General features: G+C 39.5%; 2 protein-coding genes across 2 annotated transcripts; both read left to right on the top strand.

Moving 5' to 3' along the window:
- Positions 1 to 5,220: 5,220 nt before the first annotated feature.
- LOC118809524 (low choriolytic enzyme) lies at positions 5,221 to 9,262 on the top strand. The gene is made up of 8 exons (XM_036572933.1): positions 5,221 to 5,512; positions 5,602 to 5,641; positions 6,741 to 6,803; positions 6,895 to 7,044; positions 7,484 to 7,601; positions 8,242 to 8,420; positions 8,504 to 8,585; positions 9,133 to 9,262. The coding sequence occupies exons 1-8, from the start codon at positions 5,447 to 5,449 to the stop codon at positions 9,260 to 9,262; spliced, it is 828 nt and encodes a 275-aa protein (XP_036428826.1). The 5' UTR covers positions 5,221 to 5,446.
- A 4,277-nt stretch (positions 9,263 to 13,539) lies between these two features.
- On the top strand, positions 13,540 to 22,513 carry LOC118809517 (high choriolytic enzyme 1). Its single transcript, XM_036572917.1, has 9 exons — positions 13,540 to 13,607; positions 14,180 to 14,231; positions 14,697 to 14,756; positions 15,852 to 16,004; positions 17,317 to 17,434; positions 18,876 to 19,054; positions 19,567 to 19,648; positions 20,894 to 21,018; positions 22,380 to 22,513. Exons 1-9 carry the CDS (start codon positions 13,548 to 13,550, stop codon positions 22,391 to 22,393), a joined length of 843 nt encoding a protein of 280 aa, XP_036428810.1. The 5' UTR covers positions 13,540 to 13,547; the 3' UTR covers positions 22,394 to 22,513.
- The last annotated feature ends 1,290 nt before the right edge of the window (positions 22,514 to 23,803 follow it).

Genomic DNA, 23,803 nt, shown 5'->3' with positions numbered 1-23,803 from the left:
GTTTATGGTTAGGCTTTAGGTGTTAGAGTTTAGCTCTGGTTTTAGGGTCAGGCTATAGGTGGTGTTACTGTTTACTTGTAGTTTTAGGGTTAGGCTGCAGGTGTTAAGATTAAATTATAGTTGTAGTTTTATGGTTAGGCTTTAGGGGATAGTGTTTAGCTCTAGTTATAGAATTAGGCTATAGGCTGTGTTACTGTTTAGTTGCAATTTTAGGCTATAGGGTTTTTAGACTGTACATGTTCTAGACTGTACGCATTTTAGACTGTAGGTGTTCTAGACTAAGCATTTTAGACTGTAGGTATTGTAGACTGTAGGTGGTTCAGGCTGTGGGTATAATAGATTGTAGGTGTTTTACGTGGTTTAGACTCTGGGTGTTTCATCTGATAAGTATTTAAGACTAGGTGTTTTATACTGTAGACATATTAGCCTGTAGATATTTTAGACTGTAGATGTTTTAGACTAGGTGTTTAAGACTGTGGGTGGTTTAGACTGTAGGTGCTTTAGGCTGTAGGTTGTTTAGACTGTAGGTGGTTTAGGCTGTAGGTTGTTTAGACTGTAGGTGGTTTAGGCTGTAGGTTGTTTAGACTGTAGGTGGTTTAGGCTGTAGGTGGTTTAAGCTGAGCTGTAGATGTTTGGACTGTGGATGTTTTAGACAATAGGTGTTTTTGTATATGTTTAAGATGTAGATGTTTAAACTATATATGTTCAGCCTATAGATATTTTAGGCTGTTTATGTTTAGGCTGTAGATGTTTTAGGCTGTAGGTGTTTTAGGCTGTAGTTGTGTTGAACTGTAGATGTTTTAGGCTGTAGGTGTTTTAGGCTGTAGGTGTTTTAGGCTGTAGTTGTGTTGAGCTGTAGATGTTTTAGGCTGTAGGTGTTTTAGGCTGTAGATGTATTGAGCTGTAGATGGTTTAGGCTGTAGGTGTTTTAGGCTGTAGATGTTTTGAGCTGTAGATGTTTTAGGCTGTAGGTGTTTTAGGCTGTAGATGTTTTAGGCTGTAGATGTTTTGAGCTGTAGATGTTTTAGGCTGTAGGTGTTTTAGGCTGTAGATGTTTTGAGCTGTAGATGTTTTAGGCTGTAGGTGTTTTAGGCTGTAGATGTTTTGAGCTGTAGATGTTTTAGGCTGTAGATGTTTTAGGCTGTAGATGTGTTGAGCTGTAGATGTTTTAGGCTGTAGATTTTTTAGGCTGTAGGTATTTTAGGTTGTTTATGTTTAGGCTGTAGATGATTTAGGCTGTAGGTGTTTTAGGCTGTAGATGTTTTAGGCTGTATATGTTTTGAACTGTAGGTGTTTTAGGCTGTAGGTGTTTTAGGCTGGAAATGTTTTGAGCTCTAGGTGTTTTAGGCTGGAAATGTTTTGAGCTGTAGATGTTTTTGGCTGTAGGTGTTTTTAGTTGTAGATTTTTTGAGCTGTAGGTGTATTAGGCTGTAGGTGTTTTAAGCTGTAGGTGTTTTTAGCTGTAGATGTTTTGAGCTGTAGTTGTTTTAGGCTGTAGGTGTTTTAAGCTGTAGGTGTTTTAGGCTGTAGGTGATTTAGGCTGTAGGTGTTTTGAGCTGTAGGTGTTTTGAGCTGTAGATGTTTTAGGCTGTAGATGTGTTGAGCTGTAGATGTTTTAGGCTGTAGGTGTTTTGAGCTCTAGGTGTTTTAGGCTGTGAGTGTTTTAGGCTGTAGATGTTTTAGGCTGTAGGTGTTTTGAGCTGTAGGTGTTTCGAGCTGTAGGTGTTTTAGGCTGTAGATGTTTTAGGCTGTAGGTGTTTTTAGCTGTAGGTGTTTTAGGCTGTAGGTCTTTTGAGCTGTAGGTGTTTTAGGCTGTAGGTGTTTTAGGCTGTAGATGTTTTGAGCTGTAGGTGTTTTAGGCTGTAGATGTTTTGAGCTGTAGGTGTTTTAAGCTGTAGGTGTTTTGAGCTGTAGGTGTTTTAAGCTGTAGGTTTTTTAGGCTATAGATGTTTTGAGCTGTAGGTGTTTTAGGCTGTAGATGTTTTGAGCTGTAGGTGTTTTAAGCTGTAGGTGTTTTAGGTTGTAGGTGTTTTAGGCTGTAGGTGTTTTGAGCTGTAGGTGTTTTGAGCTGTAGGTGTTTTAGGCTGTAGGTGTTTTAGGCTATAGGTGTTTTGAGCTGTAGATATTTTAGGTTGTAGGTGTTTTAGGCTGTAGATGTTTTAGGCTGTAGGTGTTTTAGGCTGTAGGTGTTTTAGGCTGTAGATGTTTTGAGCTGTAGGTGTTTTAGGCTGTAGGTGTTTTAGGCTGTAGATGTTTTGAGCTGTAGGTGTTTTAGGCTGTAGATGTTTTGAGCTCTAGGTGTTTTAGGCTGTAGGTGTTTTTAGCTGTAGATGTTTTGAGCTGTAGGTGTTTTAGGCTGTAGATGTTTTGAGCTCTAGGTGTTTTAGGCTGTAGGTGCTTTTAGCTGTAGATGTTTTGAGCTGTAGGTGTTTTTAGCTGTAGATGTTTTGAGCTGTAGGTGTTTTAGGCTGTAGATGTTTTGAGCTCTAGGTGTTTTAGGCTGTAGGTGTTTTTAGCTGTAGATGTTTTGAGCTGTAGATGTTTTTGGCTGTAGGTGTTTTAGGCTGTAGGTGTTTTAGGCTGTAGATGTTTTGAGCTCTAGGTGTTTTAGGTTGTAGGTGTTTTAGGTTGTAGATGTTTTGAGCTGTAGATGTTTTAAGCTGTAGATGTTTTAGGCTGTAGGTGTTTTAGGCTGTAGATGTTTTAGGCTGTAGGTGTTTTAGGCTGTAGATGTTTTAGGCTGTAGGTGTTTTAGGCTGTAGGTGTTTTGACCTGTAGATGTTTTAGGCTGTAGGTGTTTTGAGCTCTAGGTGTTTTAGGCTGTAGATGTTTTGAGCTGTAGGTGTTTTAGGCTGTAGGTGTTTTAGGCTGTAGATGTTTTAGGCTGTAGATGTTTTAGGCTGTAGGTGTTTTAGGCTGCAGATGTTTTAGGCTGTAGGTGTTTTGAGCTGTAGATGTTTTAGGCTGTAGGTGTTTTAGGCTGGAAATGTTTTGAGCTGTAGATGTTTTAGGCTGTAGATATTTTGAGCTGTAGGTGTTTTAGGCTGTAGGTGTTTTGAGCTGTAGATGTTTTAGGCTGTAGGTGTTTTAGGCTGTAGATGTTTTAGGCTGTAGGTGTTTTAGGCTGTAGGTGTTTTGACCTGTAGATGTTTTAGGCTGTAGGTGTTTTAGGCTGTAGATGTTTTAGGCTGTAGATGTTTTAGGCTGTAGGTGTTTTAGGCTGTAGATGTTTTAGGCTGTAGGTGTTTTAGGCTGTAGGTGTTTTGAGCTGTAGATGTTTTAGGCTGTAGGTGTTTTAGGCTGGAAATGTTTTGAGCTGTAGATATTTTAGCCTGTAGATATTTTGAGCTCTAGGTGTTTTAGGCTGTAGGTGTTTTGAGCTGTAGATGTTTTAGGCTGTAGGTGTTTTAGGCTGGAAATGTTTTGAGCTGTAGATATTTTAGCCTGTAGATATTTTGAGCTGTAGGTGTTTTAGGCTGTAGGTGTTTTGAGCTGTAGATGTTTTAGGCTGTAGGTGTTTTAGGCTGTAGATGTTTTAGGCTGTAGGTGTTTTAGGCTGTAGGTGTTTTTGACCTGTAGATGTTTTAGGCTGTAGGTGTTTTGAGCTCTAGGTGTTTTAGGCTGTAGGTGTTTTAGGCTGTAGATGTTTTAGGCTGTAGGTGTTTTAGGCTGTAGATGTTTTAGGCTGTAGGTGTTTTAGGCTGTAGGTGTTTTTAGCTGTAGATGTTTTAGACTGTAGGTGTTTTTAGCTGTAGATGTTTTGAGCTGTAGGTGTTTTAGGCTGTAGATGTTTTGAGCTCTAGGTGTTTTAGGCTGTAGGTGCTTTTAGCTGTAGATGTTTTGAGCTGTAGGTGTTTTAGGCTGTAGATGTTTTGAGCTCTAGGTGTTTTAGGCTGTAGGTGTTTTGAGCTGTAGGTGTTTTAGGCTGTAGGTGTTTTAGGCTGTAGATGTTTTGAGCTCTAGGTGTTTTAGGTTGTAGGTGTTTTAGGTTGTAGATGTTTTGAGCTGTAGATGTTTTAAGCTGTAGATGTTTTAGGCTGTAGGTGTTTTAGGCTGTAGATGTTTTAGGCTGTAGGTGTTTTAGGCTGTAGGTGTTTTGACCTGTAGATGTTTTAGGCCCTAGGTGTTTTGAGCTCTAGGTGTTTTTAGGCTGTAGGTGTTTTAGGCTGTAGGTGTTTTAGGCTGTAGATGTTTTAGGCTGTAGGTGTTTTAGGCTGTAGATGTTTTAGGCTGTAGGTGTTTTAGGCTGTAGGTGTTTTGAGCTGTAGATGTTTTAGGCTGTAGGTGTTTTAGGCTGGAAATGTTTTGAGCTGTAGATGTTTTAGGCTGTAGATATTTTGAGCTGTAGGTGTTTTAGGCTGTAGGTGTTTTGAGCTGTAGATGTTTTAGGCTGTAGGTGTTTTAGGCTGTAGATGTTTTAGGCTGTAGGTGTTTTAGGCTGTAGGTGTTTTTGACCTGTAGATGCTTTAGGCTGTAGGTGTTTTGAGCTCTAGGTGTTTTAGGCTGTAGGTGTTTTGAGCTGTAGGTGTTTTAGGCTGTAGGTGTTTTAGGCTGTAGGTGTTTTAGGCTGTAGGTGTTTTGAGCTGTAGGTGTTTTAGGCTGTAGATGTTTTAGGCTGTAGGTGTTTTAGGCTGTAGGTGTTTTTGACCTGTAGATGCTTTAGGCTGTAGGTGTTTTGAGCTCTAGGTGTTTTAGGCTGTAGGTGTTTTGAGCTGTAGGTGTTTTAGGCTGTAGGTGTTTTAGGCTGTAGGTGTTTTAGGCTGTAGGTGTTTTGAGCTGTAGGTGTTTTAGGCTGTAGATGTTTTAGGCTGTAGGTGTTTTAGGCTGTAGATGTTTTAGGCTGTAGGTGTTTTAGGTTGTAGGTGTTTTAGGCTGTAGATATTTTAGGCTGTAGGTGTTTTAGGCTGTAGTTGTTTTGAGCTGTGGATGTTTTAGGCTGTAGGTGTTTTAGGCTGTAGATGTTTTGAGCTGTAGATGTTTTAGGCTGCAGATGTTTTGAGCTGTAGGTGTTTTAGGCTGTAGGTGTTTTGAGCTGTAGATGTTTTAGGCTGTAGGTGTTTTAGGCTGTAGGTGTTTTGAGCTGTAGATGTTTTAGGCTGTAGGTGTTTTGAGCTGTAGAGGTTTTAGGCTGTAGATGTTTTAGGCTGTAGGTGTTTTGAGCTGTAGATGTTTTAGGCTGTAGCTGTTTTGAGCTGTAGGTGTTTTAGGCTGTAGGTGTTTTGAGCTGTAGATGTTTTAGGCTGTAGGTGTTTTGAGCTGTAGGTGTTTTAGGCTGTAGATGTTAGCCGTGACTCTGACTCTGACAGTAGGTTTAAAGGTGTTGATTAGCTCAGCTCACTCAGCTGTTCTGAGCTCATGGAGGAGTTAATGATCAGGTTTCTGTGTTGTGGAAAAGGTTAAAAGGTTTGGGTTGAACTCCAGCAGACACTCTAGCACCTCAGACACCATGAGTTCATCAGCCTTCATCATCTTCATCTTCACTCTGCTGCAGGGCTTTGCTCTGAGTACTAAGGTAAAACACCAGATCCTTCTGTTCCTTTATTTTAATGGTTTTTATGTATTGATTGTGACTGAGTTCTATATTTGTCTGAATACTTGTAGAATTCTGAGGAGTTCAATGCTGGAACCACAAAAGGTTCAGGTAGTGTTCTATGATCTGTGATTTTCTTTTCAGTCATATTAGATTTTATAGTGTCTGTTATATTTAAGATTAAATTCTCTATGAGTTCATAGTGTTAAAGATTATACTTTGTTTATAATATTAAAGGGGAATTCCACTGATTTTTCAGTCTGTCTTCATAGTTCAGTGTGTGAGATGTAAACAGAGAGATTCAGAGTGGTTTGGTGTGAAATGGTTCAGATGTCTTTACAGTGGTGGTGATAGGAACCAGGGGTCGCCATGACTACAACACAGATATAGACATTTTATTTACTATCCAGAACCACCAGTGAACCTACACGAGTCTTCTGAGTTTATATGGAATGTTGATGATGGAAAATAGTGGAGAATCTGAAATAATAAGTTTTCTTTGGGGACTATTTTGCCTCACAGCGCCCTGCATGTATCCCTCCACCATGAATGGAGTTTAAGTTCTCTAAACTATCATAAAACAGTGTCTCAGTCATCAGGCAGTGAATTCATAACCATTTCATGTAGGAACTTTCTGTGAGGGAGCTTTTAGAGGTGGACGTCTGGTTCAACATCTACAGATGTCACAGAGTCAGACTCGTCCACTTTGAGAATGATAAAGGAGAAGGTGTTAAAAGCTTATACATTTGTTTACCTTCAGCAGATTTCTAGCTTGCGATTCGCTTCAAGCCTAAACCTTCTGAAAAAGCCTGTGTAGCTCAGAATGATTAACTAGTTTCCATTAAATAAAAACCATTAATTATATAAGTAATGAAATAAAGTGTGTAGTGTCGCCATACATTCAAGAGATAAAGTGAATATATAAGAGTGGATCATATGGAGCAGAGTTTCTCTGACGTGTCAGCTAAGCGGGAAATAAAAAACCTGGAGTGGAGCGATTATAGAAACGCTTTGAATGTGGAGCAGAAATCTCTGATTCTGACTCGGTAAGTTTTTATAGAATGGAGCGTTTCACACCAAACCACTTTGAACCACTCTGAACTGCTCTGAACCACTCTGTTTACATCTTAAACACTTAATTATGCAGAGTTTTGGAAAGTTCAGTGGAATTCCCCTTTGAAGATTGTCCCCTGTGTGGTTTGTGCTGCAGATAATATGAAGAACAGTGTGAAAACTGCAATGGACACCATCATAACAGTGAATGACGATCAGGGTGAGTGAGGAAGGTCCTGTTTCTGTTTATGTTGATGATATTAAATGTTTTGGGGTGAGTCAGGGTGAGCCTGTCTGTCTGTGTGCTGTAGAAGTGTTCGCGGTGGACGGGGTCAGAATCAGAGAGGGAGACATCGCTGTGTCCAGACACAATGAGAGGAGCTGCTTCGCACAGAGCTGCCTGTGGAATAAGTCTGTGGATGGTCATGTTTATATAGCCTACACGCTCTCGCCGCTCTACAGTAAGTGCTCCTCTCAGAGGAACTTACAGGATATAAGGAAATATATCAGTATCACGAAAAACTGAATTTTTAAACATCTGATGTAGCATGTAAACATTGTCAAGTACATACAGCCCATTTATGGAAACTAAACTGCCTGAATTAATTATTTTTGTCATGTATTTACATTCTGCCTACAGCAGTTTAGCCCCACCCATTCAGACTACAGCAGTTTAGCCCCACCTATTCACACTAAAGCTATAAGGAGTCTTTCAGCCCAGAGCACTTTTTGAATGATGCACAATACAGGTCAACCAATCGGAGCAAAGCTCATTTGCATATATTAGTTTTACTGACACAGTGACAAAAACACAAGAATAAATAAAATGCATGACACATGTAGGATATGAGCTCTTTAATCCTGTGTGGGTGACTCTGCGCTGTGTCTGTCTGAGTGCAGGTGAGCTGGATGAGAGTGGAATAAAGCGAGGGATGAAGCTGATAGAGAGAGGGACGTGTGTGCGCTTCGTTCCTAAAACACATGAGAAAGATTACCTGGACATTCAGCCCAAATCAGGGTGAGAGACGTCTGTACATATTTTATAAATATTGTAATTTGTTTGAATAATATTGTGAATTTTGGAGTAATATTGTAATTTTTCAGTAATATTTTGAATTTTGGATAAATATTGTAATTTTCAAATAATATATTGATTTTAGAATAATACTCTAATTTTTCAGTAATATTTAGAATTTTGGATAAATATTGTAATTTTCAAGTAATATTTTGAATTTTGGACTAATATTGTAATTTTTAAGTAATATTTTGAATTTTGGATAAAAATTGTAATTTTCAAGTAATATTTTGAATTTTGGATAAATATTGTAATTTTCAAGTAATATTTTGATTTTGGAGTAATATTGTAATATTTCAGTAATATTTTGAATTTTTAATAAATATTGTAATTTTCAAGTAATATTTAGAATTTTGGATGAATATTGTAATTTTCAAGTAATATTTTGAATTTGAGTAATATTGTAATTTTTCAGTATTACTGCAGTAATGCTGTGAGGGCTGGAGTAATGTGTTTTTTTCTGTTATGAAATTGTTGCTGTAACACTGTAAATTTTGCAGTAATGTAATTGTTGCAGTGACATTGTAAATGATGCAGTAATAATGTACATATTCTAAAATAAACACTGTTAATGTTCTGGCAGGTGCTGGTCGTATTTCGGCGCCACTGGGGGCAGACAGGTTCTCTCCCTGCAGACTCCAGACTGCGTGGGTGCTGCGGTGGTCTCTCATCAGCTGATGCACGCTCTGGGCTTCCTCCACGAGCAGTCCCGTGCTGACCGTGACAAATACATCAGCATCCTATGGAAAAACATTTGGAAAGGTAAAGCAGCTGTGCCTCACTGAGACGCTGAACATCTCCAGCCCACCGGTCAGCGCTGACCGATCTTCTCTCTGTCTCTGCAGATCGCCTGAGGAACTTTGAGAGGTTCAGAATAAACAACATGGACACGCCATACGACTACGGCTCCATCATGCACTTCGGAAAGTGAGTTCTGTAAAGAGACAGCTTCCTTAAAGCGGCGCGACGAGGCTAAAGTAACGGAAGCTTATACCCCACCAATTAGCTTAGCGCTACTACCCCACCAATTAGCTTAGCACTTGCTTTTTTTAATCTCATTCAGACTTGCTTATGTGGTTTCTCACACTGTAAAATGCTGTTGTCTCACTAATCAACAGCTTCTTAGTGGAATTTTCTATTCCACCTTAAATGGTTAGTTACCGTGCAGCACCATTTAAGGTGGAACGGAAAATTGAAATAAGAAGCTAGCAAATAGGAAGCCAACTTTGCTAAAACATTTGACGTAGCATACAGTTAGCTCCATGCTAATTGATAGGCTGTAAGCTTCCATAGCTCGTTAGCTACATTAGCCTCGTAGCTTCAGTTCTAAAAATAAAGAAGCATCAAAGTCGTTGTGTCTGACTGGCTACATTGGGGGGTGGGGGAACTGTGTAAATTATAATATTTGTTGAACTGTCTCTTTAATGGTGATCAGTATAGTCAGTTTAAGGAGGACACTGTTCTGTGTTTGCAGGTATGCGTACTCCGAGGATGGGAATCCCACTATCGTCCCAAAGCGGAACCAGAGCGCGAGGCTGGGACAGGCCCTCGGTCCCAGTAGACTGGACATCATTAAAATCAACAAACTGTACAAGTGTGATTAATTACCTGCAGACGTCTGTGTGACACGAAGACACTGAACTGATCATGTACTAACTGTGCTGAAGGAAATGAGAGTAATTAGAATAATTTTTTATTAATTTTAAATGTTAGCACATTTAACGATTTGTACAAACTGAATTTTAACAAAGCAGTGATGAAGTTTTACAGCTGTAACCTGAAATAATAGAAATGTGTGCTGGTGATTAATGAAGAGCTGTTTATTTACCTATGGAATTATGTCATTATTATGTAAACACACACTAATAAACATTTATAAATAATATCAGTTTGTCTTGATCACTAAAACACATTTAACTAAACTGGGGTCGACTTGATCGTCACTGTCACTCTTTTAGCAAAGCAGATGTGTCGATTTGTAAATGTGTTAAACATTGATTTCAGTCATTTTACGCTTTTACAGAATAATTAACTCAGATATCACACAAAAAACATTTTAAACACTGCACGACTTTACCTGAAAATATGAACAAACATCATCTAGAAGATGAAGAATATTCAGATCATTAATTTCATCAAGCTTGTATTTAGTTTTGCTGCGTTTTGCGGCGAAGCTGCTCACTTATTCCTGGCACTGTTCCGCACATGTGCAGACTGAGAAATCCGAAAGAAATCAGAGTAAGAGTTTACAGCACTGAGAAATCTGATTACTGAGCTCAAATCCAGCCTCTTTATCAGATTTCTTAATCAGATTTCTAGACCTTACTCTGATCTAAGAAATCAGAGTGTGCTGTTTACATGACCACTTAATAATCAGATAACTGCAAAAATCAGATTATGATCGGGTTATTGAGTGCATGTAAACACACTCAGTGTTTATCAGGTGAGGACCAGCTAACAGGTGAGACTGACATACAGAATTCAGCTCACTCACACACTGCTCACTGCTTTATCTACACTCATTGGAATAATGTGAGAATAGTTTGAAGCAGCATCGTCACAAACGATGAGACAGGAGGTTGGAGACATTGGGCCTCGTTCTCCAGTGTGTTCTGCTTAAGTGTGTTCTTGAGAAAGATCCTAAGAAAAAGTCTCAGTCAGATTCATGACGTGTTCTTAAAGCACAGAACTGTTCTCACCTTTGTGCTCTTGAGTCTGTTCTTATCTACACTCTTAAAAAGATAGTTCTTCAAGTGTTCTTTAGTAAAGAAAGTGGTTCTTTAACCATGAACACACACTGTGTGCTTAAATGGTTCTCTGCATGTTAAAGTGGTTCTTCAGGTTGATATAGAAGATGTTGTATGTAATAGGATTCTCCTATTATTGCAATGTCAAGCTTGTAACAATAGCAGAACCCTTTTAGGTGCTATATAGAACCATATACAACACATTCTCCATCAATATAAGAACCATTTCATCATGCAGAGAACCATTTAAGCACACAAAGGGTTCTTTGAGTGTTCATGGTTCTGTATGCAAACATTTTCTTTAATAAGGAACCCTTGAAGAACCATCTTTTTAATTTTGTGTAGGAACTAATCCCAAATAAGAGGACGCTGGTGAATGTCAGAATCTTATGAAAACTGCATAAGTGGGTTCTAAGAAGGAATTCCTTCCTAAGAACAGATGCTCAATGTTATGAACTTCTCAGTGTTTGTCTTGAGAACCTTCTCATTGTTTTCTCTTTAAACACAGAGCTAACAGTGAATAAACAGGCATCTCTATATTGGCAGCTTTTCATCAGAGGGCAAAAACCTTTTTTCCTTCTAGTGTAAGTTGATGTAAAGAGGTGTGGTTTAGGTGACGGAGCGTTTCTATTGGCCTATTCATCATGAACTTTTCACACAGTGTGAATCATGGCTGCGGTGTCTTGGATGCTATTATGCTGGTAAACCAACATGACTATGGCTGGGTGACCATCTAAAGCAGCGCCACACCAGCATAAACCAGCTTAGACCTGTTTGGACGTCATGCTGGTCTGTGCTGGTTTTCTCAGTAGGTTGTGATGTTCTGGTCAGTGTTTGAAGGTGATTGAAGGAACGCAGAAAAATAGAAAATAAAAATAAATCTAGACATAAGTTAAAGTACAATTTACTAACAACAGAGCACACACACATGCATGCACACATATCCTTCAGAATAGGTTCTTTGGTAACACTTTACAACACTGTTTTGTAGTTAATAAGCAACTAAACAGGAACTAAGCAGGAATGAATAAGTAGTGCTGCATTAACACTTAAGTAACTAACCTTAACTACCCAGGACTTCTGGTTAACTACTCAGTAGGTAATAGTGAACTAATGATTAGGGTAGTTCACTATTAACTAAACAATAACTACTGAGTCTCATAGAGAATTACTTAGTAACTATGGTTTCCTAGAATAACTACTCATAAATTAGCGATCAATTAAACATGAATTACTCAGTGGCTGAGTCTGACAAGGTCCCTGCTGAACTACTAAGCTGACTCGCTAACTAATCTGAGCTAAGTGGGTTTGGTCTTCTTGTATGATGTCTGTTTTACCGTGATGTTTCAGAATTATAAGCACATGTTAGTGCTTTATTAAACCTAAAGCTGCTGCTGATGTTTTGTTATGAGTGCATGCTAACAAGCTAGTTACTTTAGCTAATGTGAGCTAAGCTAATAGGCAGTAAAACTTTGTGCCTCAGCTATGAAACAGAAAAATATGTAATTAATGTACTAGCAGAGCATACTGTAATCAGTCTCAGCTCTTTCTCCTTCAGTAGTAGTGGCAGATTTTGATTTCATTTTGTTTGGGTGTATTATTTTCAGTGATATAGCTAACTCAGGGATGTTTTCACATTTGGACTGTTCACAAATAAAAAGGACTCAATAAAACTTATTTACTCTTACTTTTTTCAAAATTTCTTTATTAGCTATTTTCTGTACTACAGTACATCATTCATTTAGGGTTTTTTATTTCTAATGTATTTCATGTTATAATACTGTTCCAGATCATCATTAACTCCTAGTTCATTAATAGTGAGTTACCATGTGTTTCACTTCATAATACTGTTCCTGATCATCATTAATTCCTAGTTCATTAATAGTGATTTACCATGTGTTTCACTTCATAATACTGTTCCTGATCATCATTAACTCCTATGGAAGAACAGCAACACCTCATTCATTATCTAACAGACATTAATTATATAATCACTTGGTAATATGTAGAACCAAGTGAATTTGAAGGCGGGACACATACAGTCAGATATTTCCATGAGCCCTCTCTTCAACTGACCCTGCCATCAAGAGGACTTTAAAGAAGAACAACTGTTCAGAAGAAACACTGACACACCTGCTCCTGTAGAAAAGAATGGTGTTTTCTAAAGATGAGAGGTGAGCAGACTGGTCTACTGAATACAGTAGTATTTTAGCAGTTGTCCCATTTGTAGGCTGATGTTCAAATTGGTTCACACTGCCAAATATAAAGAAGTGCATTAGCCTTTTAAGGTTTCTGATCAAAACAAACACATGAGGGACACCAGTCAGTACAGTGCGGTGTGATGCCCCCAGGCTTCTCTGGGGATACCTGTTTCTGTGAATAGAAATATATATAGATATAATCCATTATATTGTAGAGATGCACACTGGGTAGTGTATTTTACTGCTGTTACAAGTGTTGGAATATGCTACATCAGTTAGTAGTTCAGCAGAAACCTTGTCAGACTCAGCTGTTGAGCAATTGATGTTGAATTGATCGGTAATTTATGAGTAGTTATTCTAGGAAACCATAGTTACTAAGTAATTCTCTATGAGACTCAGTAGTTATTGTTTAGTTAATAGTGAACTACACTAATCATTAGTTCACTATTACCTACTGAGTATTTAACTAGTAGTCCTTGGTAGTTAAGAGTAGTTACTTAAGTGTTAATGCAGCACTACTTATTCATTCCTGCTTAGTTCCTGATTAACAGTATTGTAAAGTGTTACCGGTTCTTTAACATCAACCTGTACAGAATATCTAATTTGGGGCCCTGGCTCTGGGGGTCCCAAGGCACCTGCCTACAGGTGTCTAGAGCCCAGGCTGTCCAGGACATGTTCTGCTGAGTCAGAGCTGCAGACTCAGCAAGCTGACCTGTCCTCGGTGAAGGTGCTGATGGTGCTGTGGTGAAGGTGGTGTGTGTAGTAATCATGTGGCTGATACCCCAAATTAAGGCTTTGTCCTAATATCAGTGCTGCAGTGACGCAGTGCTGCTCACGCCTGCGGAGCGTCAGCTGGACGTGGGAGGTTCTCCGGCGCCCGTGTATATTAGAGCTGAGGGAGAACGTGTTCTCCTGCCTGTGTCTGAAGCTCTGAGTTCACCATGCTGGGTTTGGGGATTGTGTTTGGGCTGGTGCTGCAGGTGTGGACGCTCCCTCTGCAGGTCAGGAACCGAGCACTGCTGGACATTCGGCACCTTCACGCTGTATTACCTCAGTCAAATAGCAGCTGTGTAGAGAGTGATGCGGTCTGCAGCGGTGAAATTACAGCTTTAGTGTGATTTTAATACTTTAATTCACAGTCAGATTCTGATTCTTTAACATTTAAATTTTTTCTTTTTAAAAAATAGAAGTCTGGTGTTTTTAAACGATATATCCAAATGAGATATGATCATTTCAGAAGTCCTTGGTCCTGTAGTTTGATCTAATTCAAAAATTAGATTTGTGCTCAGAGCTCAGAGGATGTAAAACAGACGGTTGTTTTCCATTTTTTTACTTTTTGTTGTTTTACACCAGGAGTATAGGAGCGGTCTGTTTCACCACGAACAGACCAATCGAAACGCTCCAAAATCACTCAGAATAAAATGTCTTAACATTAACTTACAGAAGAAGTAAAGACTGTTTTTGATCTCCAGTAAACTTATTATTTTGGAGACACTGGATGATGTTTAATGTTTCATTTAGACACGTTTGTGAGTTCAGAGCAGTTTTAACCTTTTAGCCTTTTTTCCTCCAGAATTCCTCTGCAGTGTACGACATAAAGATGAGGGCCAAACGAGGATTCTCAGGTAACCTTTCTCTCTCTCTCTCTCTCTCTCTCTGTCTCTCTCTCTCTCTCTCTCTCTCTCTCTCTCTCCCTCCTCTCTCTCTCTCTCCCTCTGTCTCTCTCTCTCTCTCTCTCCTCTCTTTCTCTCTCCCTCTCTCTCTTTCTCCTCTCTCTCTCTCTCTCTCTCTCTCCCTCCTCTCTCTCTCTCTCTCCCTCTGTCTCTCTCTCTCTCTCTCTGTGTTATATATGTGTATATGGTGAGGCTGTGGAGATGTTTAAGGTGTAATACAGTGTGTGTGTGTGTGTCTGTGTGTGTGTGTGTCTGTGTGTGTGTGTGTCTGTGTGTGTGTGTGTGTGTGTGTCTGTGTGTGTGTGTGTGTGTGTCTGTGTGTGTGTGTGTGTGTGTGTGTGTGTGTATGTGTGTGTGTGTGTGTCTGTGTGTGTGTGTGTGTGTGTGTGTGTGTGTGTGTGTGTCTTCACTCCACAGAGGAGTTAATGTCTCCAGAGAAAATGAACCCGATGGACAGAATCCTCGAGACTAATCGTGGTGAGTAAAAGTCACCTGAAATCATCTTAAATCATCTAAATAGATCAGATCACCTGAATTCACCCTGCAGACTGAGTGAGACTGTACTAGATAACATTACTGAAAACATGCAGACGTGCTTACATGTTCTGAGTAACCTTATCAATACCTTTTGTTCTATATAGAGTTCTATACAGAACTGTATGGTTCTTCAGATTGATGCAGAATGTGTTGTATATGGTTCTATATGGAAGCTTTTTGAAATGGATTCTATGGCACCAAAAAAGGGTTCTGCTATTATAATGATGCCAAGCTTGTAACGATAGCAGAACCCTTTTGGTGCTATATAGACCCCTTTCCAAATCAGTCTGAAGAACCAAGCTGAGAACATTTAAGCATACAGAGGGTTCTTTGGGTGTTCATGGTTCTGTATACAACCATTTTCTTTACTAAAGAACCCTTGAAGAACCATCTTAGTGTGTGAGAACAAACCCCAAATGAGAAAGCTTTGGTGAAAGTGGAGTCTTGGAGAAACTGCCTCAGTGGATTTAAGAAGGAATCTCTTCGTCAGAGCGGCTGGTGAACGAGGACCAAAGCGCTCAAGAGTGAAAAACAATCAAAGATAAAAATCTTTAAAACAGTGTAGAGTAAACAGAGCAGAATAAAGGTCTGTAAGAGAGCTGATCAGAGGGCAGAGTGTGGTCAGTAAGAGAGCTGATCAGAGGGCAGAGTGTGGTCAGTAAGAGAGCTGATCAGAGGGCAGAGTGTGGTCAGTAAGAGAGCTGATCAGAAAGCTGAGTGTGGTCAGTAAGAGAACTGATCAGAGGGCAGAGTGTGGTCAGTAAGAGAACTGATCAGAGGGCAGAGTGTGGTCAGTAAGAGAGCTGATCAGAAAGCTGAGTGTGGTCAGTAAGAGAGCTGATCAGAGGGCAGAGTGTGGTCAGTAAGAGAGCTGATCAGAGGGCAGAGTGTGGTCAGTGAGTGTGCTGAGGGTGCAGCGCAGTGACAGCAGACTGAGGATGTGTTCACGCTGTGTGTGTTTCAGGATGTGTTTATTAAGTTAAACTCAGACCGTCTGATAGGGTCAGTGATGTGTGTGTGTGACTCCTCACTCAGTGCTGTCCAGTGTGACGGGCTACCCGCTGATAGAGGGGGATATAGCCACCACCGGACCCTCCAGCACCATCTCCTGCCCCGGACAGAGCTGCAAGTGGCCCAAATCAGTGGACGGGTTTGTGTACGTGCCTTACGAGCTCTCTCTGCAGTACGGTGAGTCGGCACTGTATTCATATTACTCTCACTTACAGTATCAAAACATAAGCACAGCTGGACAGAGGATCATGTACTGTACCATATGTTTTGGCCCATATGGAAAAAATATATAGATGTGTATTTTTATATAGTTGAAAAACATTCCAAACACTAAACTGTATTTCAGAATATTTTGCCATGTTTACCGAATATATTTTAAAATGCATTTATTTTAAAATGTATGGGGAAATATTACATAGACAAAAATAACTGTGTGTAAATGTTTATCAGATCCATCTGAAAATCCTGTCTGATGCTCTTCACTGTCTGATACCTTTAGAGATGAGTTTGTGTTCCAGTATCTTCATTTTAAATCTGATCAAATGATCCTTTATCAGGACAGAAGCGAGTGTTGTGGGTATTGATACTCTGTGAAAATGCAGTTATGATCTGATATCTTGTTTATGTGAAATACATTGTGTGTGAGAGTCTGACTGCAGACGTACATGGTTAATGTAAGGTACAGTGCAGATCACAGAAGAACGTTTAGTTACACCTGTAACCTTCATTACACTCAACTGAACACAGATAATAACTAATACTGATAAATACACTTTATATACATATTTAACAAATACATTCTTGGCCATTTTCATACATGGCAAACATATATTTGATAAATACATTTTGAGTGTATTTTTGTCAACATGACTGTGATCATTATTTAATAAAAGTGTTATAGAAGGTTTATGAAATGACACTGTTACAGTTTATAACAGCTGAGAAACAGTATTGATTATGATCAGTCATGTTTAGCTGATATTAACTGTATCAGATAAACAATATCAGATCAGTGCATTACTACAAATAATAAAACACTCAATCAGGGAGCGTCTGAATCCCTTCTTTTTCATTTTAAAGCGATAGTTTAGCCAAAAATAAATTAAAAAATAAATGCCCCCCAACTATATAGTAATGGAAGCTAATACCCCACCAATTAGCATGATGCTAGCTGCATGTCTAATCATCAGAAAGTGTGTGGAGATATTTCTCTGATAGACGATTCTGTGGTTTCTGACACTGTATGACTCACTGTCATCTATAAACATGGACTAAACTCAGACATCGCGATGGCTGATACTGTGTTAAGTATCATATACATTTGGTATGTTTAGCACTACGCTAATTGGTGGGGTAGCAAACTTCAGACACTGGCTGATCAGCTATATTTGGAGTAAAGGTGTAAAAACTGGAGGAGTTCAGTTTTCCGCTGAATTATAGCTTTAAACCCGCGGAGACGATCCCTGCTCAGCCTGTTGTTCCTCTACAGACACCATGGACAGGATCACCATAGAGATGGGAATGCTGGACATCTCCTCCAGGACGTGTGTGAAGTTTGTGCCCCGCACACATCAGTCCAACTTCCTGGACATCCACCCCAACTATGGGTGAGTCTGATCCTCAGCTGTTCATTAACCTGCTTAGATCTGTTTAATTTAGAGCTGAAGGATCAACAGCACAGCTAACGCCTGATTAATGACTAATCAATACGTCTGACCACAAGCAGAATCAGAATCAAGTTAAAATATTTTAGTTGCTGAAATAAAGGAATATAATGGATGTGTGTTTTGGTTCATCATGCATTCCAATTACATAAAAACTATCTAAAATATCATGAAGGACAGTCTCCCAGATCCAGATCAGGATTAATCCTAAGCTACAAAAGAATTTAAATGGTGGATCAACATCGGCCTGCTGTTTAGTCCAAGGCCCAGTCCCATTTCTTAATTTTACCCCCTTGTTTTCGTGTGTTGCCCCTTTGAACTGAGTTACAGGGTAGTGGTTGAGATCTTCCCTCTGAAATGGGACCCTCAAATAAAAAGAGCATCACTTCATTAACAGCTACCAGCGCTGATCTGTAGGCGACCCTGCCAGTCTGCAGTGACAGCAGAGGAGGGTAAAGTTCAGCTCCTCGCTGCTGGGCTTTAGTTACATTTAGGGCATCATATGATCTTCAAAGAGGGGGGCAATTATTTATCACCCACCCCTAATTCTTCAGTGATATGAAGCTGAAGTCAGATATTCTCCAGATCCCTGGAGCAGCAGTTCTGATGCCTGAGGAGCCAGAATGTAACTGCTGCACCATTTAAGGTGGAACGGGAAATTTAGCTACTGAGACGTCAGCACTGTTAGCGATTTTTATGCTTGTAATGAAGAAAAGGAGCAAAATACACTGAAACAACATTAAACTAAGATAAGATGACGGGTATCATAATTTTTTAACTGAGAAAATTCTCACATTTGTGGGTTTCTTTGGTTTCTTGTTCTCCGTCTCGCCGGTTTTTCTTTTTTTCTCATAACTCTCTGTTTGGAGTCTCTGAAAAACCTCCGTTTGGAGGGTCATGTAGCCCCAACACTTCACCCCTCTATCTCATCAAGAATCGGGACCCCCTCCCCCTAGACGAGAACAGAAAGGTTAAGTGGTGGGGGTGAGGGGTGAAATGGGATTGGGCCAAGACTAGACTCAGTTCACGTTCAGCAATCCAGTCCAGATGTTTGAAGGGTGTTGTGTAAAGTTAAATAATAATAACAACAAAATTAATAATCATCTTTATTTTTATTGCACCTGCCACACAAAGAAGCTGCTCAAATTGCTTTACAACAAAGAGACAATAATAAATAACAAAATAAAACAATCAGCGTTTGTTTTTCAAAGTAACACACAACCAAGCAGAGTTTAAGACAGTAGTGAAATCAGGAATAAAGGAGCACAAAGATAAAATAACAACCATAAAGTTATTAGTAATCAGAAAGTGGAATAATCTGAGACTCTGACCGTGTGATGGTCCTGAGCAGTGGACTGATGTGGTCTGTGTTGTGATGCTCCAGCTGCTGGTCATTCGTGGGGATGGTCGGTGGGGGACAGCCCCTCTCCCTGCAGAGCCCCGGCTGTATGTGGTCCGGCGTGGCCGCCCATGAGTTCATGCACGCTCTGGGCTTCGTCCACGAGCAGTCCCGCTCTGACCGCGACAGATACGTCACCATCCTGTGGGACAACATCATGGAGGGTCAGTCACACACCACACAACACACTCTAATTCATAGTGGACACTCTAATTCGTAGTGGACATGGAATAATTGATAAAGGACACTGAATAATTCATAATAGAAACTGAATAATTCTAATATTCTAATAAATCTAGATAAATCATAATTCTGGTCTAAAATTTCCTCGTTTTACAGCTTCATGCTGGTCATCTGAAGCCTGTGGAGCTGTAGAGAACCACAGTATTAGTTACTTTACTCATGTATCTGTAACAGAATTGATTTAACATTAACAAAAACAGTGATTATGATCTTCTAAAGCGGGGGGGGGGCGTGAGGGGGCTTCTCTTGTTCTGGGGGGCTGGATTCCTGCACAGTTTGGTGAGTTTCCTGCTCAGCCTCACCTGATTCAGCTCAGAGTTAGTGAGCAGGTGTGGTTGGAGTGCTGGAGCAGTGAAATCACTGGACTGTGCTGGACTCAGTTCAGGTCCTCACAGAAACTCTGCATACCAGCCTGTGTTTAACGTCTCTGCAGGTCAGAAGCACAACTTCAGGAAGTACCACACCAACAACCTGAACACCGCGTATGACTACTCCTCCGTGATGCACTACGGCCGGTGAGCACACAGCCGTGAACATTAACACTGAATATTCAGACATCAGTCAAACGATCATCCGTGAGTTTTATTTATTCAGGTAGAATAAATAAACAAGCAGCACTCATTAATAAAGCAAAGGAAGGTCATTTTTGTTCAGCTCCTCAAATCTGACCATTCCCTACCTCCTAAACTCAGGAGAGACAGGGCCAATCAGAACACAGAGAATAAATAATAAATAACAAAGGGGGAAAACATAAAAGATCAAAGAGCAGCTGTGAGAAAGAAAGAGACCTTAAGCCACATATTTAAAGAATATTTAAGCAGAATGTTTTTAGTATTTTGTTGCGTGAAACGTTATAGTAGAAGGAAAAACATGCCAGTTCAGTACAACTTAATGTAAACAGTCATTTTTTACATTAAGTCACTTAATGTAAATTTGCAGTCATTTTGGAGCATTTCTGTGTCTGTTCATCATGGAAATATATAAAACTAAAGTAAAAATAAGATAAAAAAAATAAACTCTATCCTTCACAAAAATTAACAATATAAAGAATTATAAATAAATAAAAGCAAAAATATTTAAGGATGTTTTACCTGAATTTCACATGAGGCACTGATTTATGTTACCCATGGGATGGTGAGCAGTGAACAATATAAACATTATAAATAGAAAAGCAAAAAATCTTTACACTGTAGAGATACGTGTAAAAACTAAGAATAAGAAATCACAGCAGGAGCGAGTCTCACTTCATTCCTGCTCAGCCGCGTCTCAGAATGTGCTCTGATAAAGATCCAAAACAAACTGTTTGGGTTTTTTATCACATTTAATTTGTATTTCTTAAATTCACAGGTTGGATTTGTTTGTTAAGGTCAGTGGTCATGTGACCAAAAGACTCAGTTTAGTGACACATTACGTGATAGAAACTCACATCTTAGTCATAAAAGATGGTTCTTCAGTGGTTCTTTAGTAAAGAAAATGGTTCTACATAGGACCATATGATGTCAAGCTTTTAACAATAGAAGAACTCTTTTTGGAGAAAAGAACCCTTTTCAAAAAGGTTCTATATAGAACCATCTACAGCACATTCTCCATCAGTCTGAAGAGCCTTTTCATGATGCAAAGAACCCTTTAATCATACAGTGGGTTCTTTGAGTGTTATTGGGTCTGTATAGAATCATTTTTACTAAAGAACCCTTGAAGAACCATCTTTTTTAAGAGAGTATGCTTTGCTGAATGTTCACTGCGTGTTAATGCTCCTGCAGGTTCGCCTTCTCTGAGGAGGGGTTACCCACCATCATGCCCAAACCGGACCCCAACATCCCCATCGGTCAGCGAGACGGGCCGAGTCCACTGGACATTCACAAAATAAACCTGCTGTATAACTGCGGTGAGTGAAACGCCTTAACTACATCATTAACTAACGAATTCAGCTCTGATAACAACTGGACAGCCTATCAGAGTACAGTGGGTGGGAGGGGGTGGGGCTTATGCCAACAGACACACCCACTGCTCTAATGACTGAGCTGTTTATCTGGAGAGGTCAGAAACTATGGAGGTTCTGATGTTTGGAGTTTATTTTGTCAGAGCAGCTGAAACAGTTCAACTGGAGAACCTTGAATAGTCTGAGACCAGAATTAGACCTCTGTAGAACCGAGAACATTTATACACAGATGGAACCTGATCCTCAGAATTAAATGTCATTTCAAACATGTAAATATACACATTAGCCTTGTTTCAACCGTAGAACCGAATGGTTCTCAGGGCCGTACTGTGCCGTTCTGCGCTGGTGTGGACTCGTGAGACTGGTTACTCTCATCAGTGTGGCTTCAGTTAGACAGAATCGGGCCTGTTCTGTGGTGAGCATGCTAGCTAAGCTAATGCTAACAGCTCCTCTCTCCTGGTTAGCAGCGCTGTTTAACGTGTAGCTGCTGTTGTTCTGATGGACGTTGTGCCGTTTGTTGAATAGTGGATTTAAAACTGTGCTCTGCTGTCATTTATGTAATTTATATCGATACAGACATAAACATAGAACCATCAGCCAATCGGAGAACAGCTACGTCATTCTGTCATCCCACCAAATGCAGAGTGCGGTTTGTGAGTGTTCCGTTTTGAACCGTGTCAGTGTGAAATGCCACTCTCTGTGCTCAGAACCTTTCGGACCTGCAGAGGAAATGAGACTGACGTTACAGGCTTATTTATAAGATACTTTAATGTGTCAACACACCAAAAACAAAAACACCAGTATCACCTTGTGTGCTAACTTAGCAGCAGCTAACATCACACTCTTAAAAAAGATGGTTCTGTATAGCACCAAAAAGGTTCTTTAATCATTATTTTGTCAACCTTGTAACAATAGCAGAACCCTTTTTGGTGCTGTATAGAACCATATAAAACACTTTCTCCATCAAACTAAAGAACCATTTTACCATAAGAACAATTTAAGCATGCAAAGGGTTCTTTTAGTGTTCATGGTTCTTTATAGAACAACTGCCTTAACTAAAGAACGCTTAAAGAATCATTTTTAAGAGTGCAGTTTTAACGTCAACTTAATTCTAGTTTAACAGATTCTCCTGCATCACCATAGCGACCACATATTATTGACTGTGTGATGTGTCAAAATATTAAAAATACAAGGCTGCAATAACTCGAACAGCTGGAGACGCCGCGTTCACATCTGCAGAACAACCGAAGAATAATCTATAAAATTAATATCACTGTTAAATGAATGTTTCTCCTTTTGTCCACCAGGGGGCCGCATCTGACCGGACCGTTACACTGGCATCATGGACGATACTTCACCCTCTGGAACGTTCTCCTACACAACTCAACAGAACATGAAATCAGTTTAGCTCGAAGGAGATAATGTGTGCATGCATACTAGACCAGATTAATCTGCTGCAGTTTATTAGAGCACCTGATTTTATTTAATGTTTTAAACTATTTAACAGTTAATGAAGAAGTTTGCTTTGTATATGTAGATAAAATGAGGACTCTGTGCAATTCTTTGAATCTATTGAAGCTTGTTTTGTCTGTTATTATTTATGTTTATTTAATAAATTAAGCTCATTATCAGCAAAAGCGTTTACGTTCATCTGTTGTGTAAAAACAACAAAACACAAAGTTTTAATACAGTGATTCCAAGTGTGTTGTTAATAGCCCCGCCCATTCAGTCTACAGCAGTTTAGCCCTGCCCATTCAGTCTACAGCAGTTTAGCTCCGCCCAATCAGCCTATAGCAGTTTAGCCCCGCCTCTCACCTGTTAAGTTGTAAGTAGTTTAGTCTCACAAGCTAGACTCTGCCTGTTGTTAGAAAGTCAGGTGGGTTTTATTGCTCAACATGGTGAAGATCCACCTATTTTGACAGGAAAGGTTGTCTGATTATACATACTTGCCAGGAAGGGACGACTTTGTGGAAATTGAAAATACCTGTGGTGTCCCCCAGGGATCAAGTCTTGGGCCACTCTTATTCAATTTATACATGCTGTCTCTTGGCCAAATCCTACAAGACTATAGGATATCTTACCACAGATATACAGATGACACTCAGATCTACTTGGCCCTCTGCCCAAACCACTATGGTCCCCTTGACTCACTCTGTAAGTGCCTTGAGCTCATCACTAACTGTATCAAAACTTTCTGCAGCTGAATAAAGATAAAACAGAGATTATTTTATTTGGTAATAGCAATGAGAGGCACAGACCAGCTGCCTATCTGGATTCAAGAGACCTGAAATCTAAAGATCTAGTGTGTAACCTTGGTGTACTGATGGTCTAATCTAACTTTTGGTTTTTAGTTTGATTATTTAACTATTCTAATTTAATTTCTAATTTGTTTTTTAATTGAATGATTTTCTCTTTTAAATTTATTGTTTTAATCATGTTTTAATTATGTTTTTAATATTGTTTTTATTTGTTTTTCTATTTGTGCTTACTTTACTTTTTTTAAACAACTCTGACTGTTTGAAAGGTGCTATATAGATAAACTTGCCTTGCCTTAATTGCCCTGCACACTGACCAATCACAGATCGTTAGGGTGCAGGGGCAGGCAATATTTAAAACAGAGTTAACAAAACAGAACTTTCTGCTGGCAAACATGAGAAGATCTCACTTACTTGCTTCTGAATGCTTTAGAGAAGTGTTGAAGATATAAAACTGTTAAATTCACACATATTTC

Source organism: Colossoma macropomum, unplaced genomic scaffold, assembly GCF_904425465.1.
Source record: "Colossoma macropomum unplaced genomic scaffold, Colossoma_macropomum, whole genome shotgun sequence".
Lineage (NCBI taxonomy): Eukaryota > Metazoa > Chordata > Actinopteri > Characiformes > Serrasalmidae > Colossoma > Colossoma macropomum.
This window is presented reverse-complemented; position numbering and strand designations above follow the sequence as displayed.

Coding starts and splice junctions, on each gene's coding strand:
- LOC118809524 (XM_036572933.1), top strand. CDS start 5,447: ATGAGTTCATCAGCCTTCATCATCTTCATCTTCACTCTGCTGCAGGGC. Junction 6,804..6,894: donor AACAGTGAATGACGATCAGG/GTGAGTGAGGAA, acceptor TGTGTGCTGTAG/AAGTGTTCGCGGTGGACGGG. Junction 7,602..8,241: donor GACATTCAGCCCAAATCAGG/GTGAGAGACGTC, acceptor ATGTTCTGGCAG/GTGCTGGTCGTATTTCGGCG.
- LOC118809517 (XM_036572917.1), top strand. CDS start 13,548: ATGCTGGGTTTGGGGATTGTGTTTGGGCTGGTGCTGCAGGTGTGGACG. Junction 14,232..14,696: donor GGCCAAACGAGGATTCTCAG/GTAACCTTTCTC, acceptor TTCACTCCACAG/AGGAGTTAATGTCTCCAGAG. Junction 19,055..19,566: donor GTGGGACAACATCATGGAGG/GTCAGTCACACA, acceptor ACGTCTCTGCAG/GTCAGAAGCACAACTTCAGG.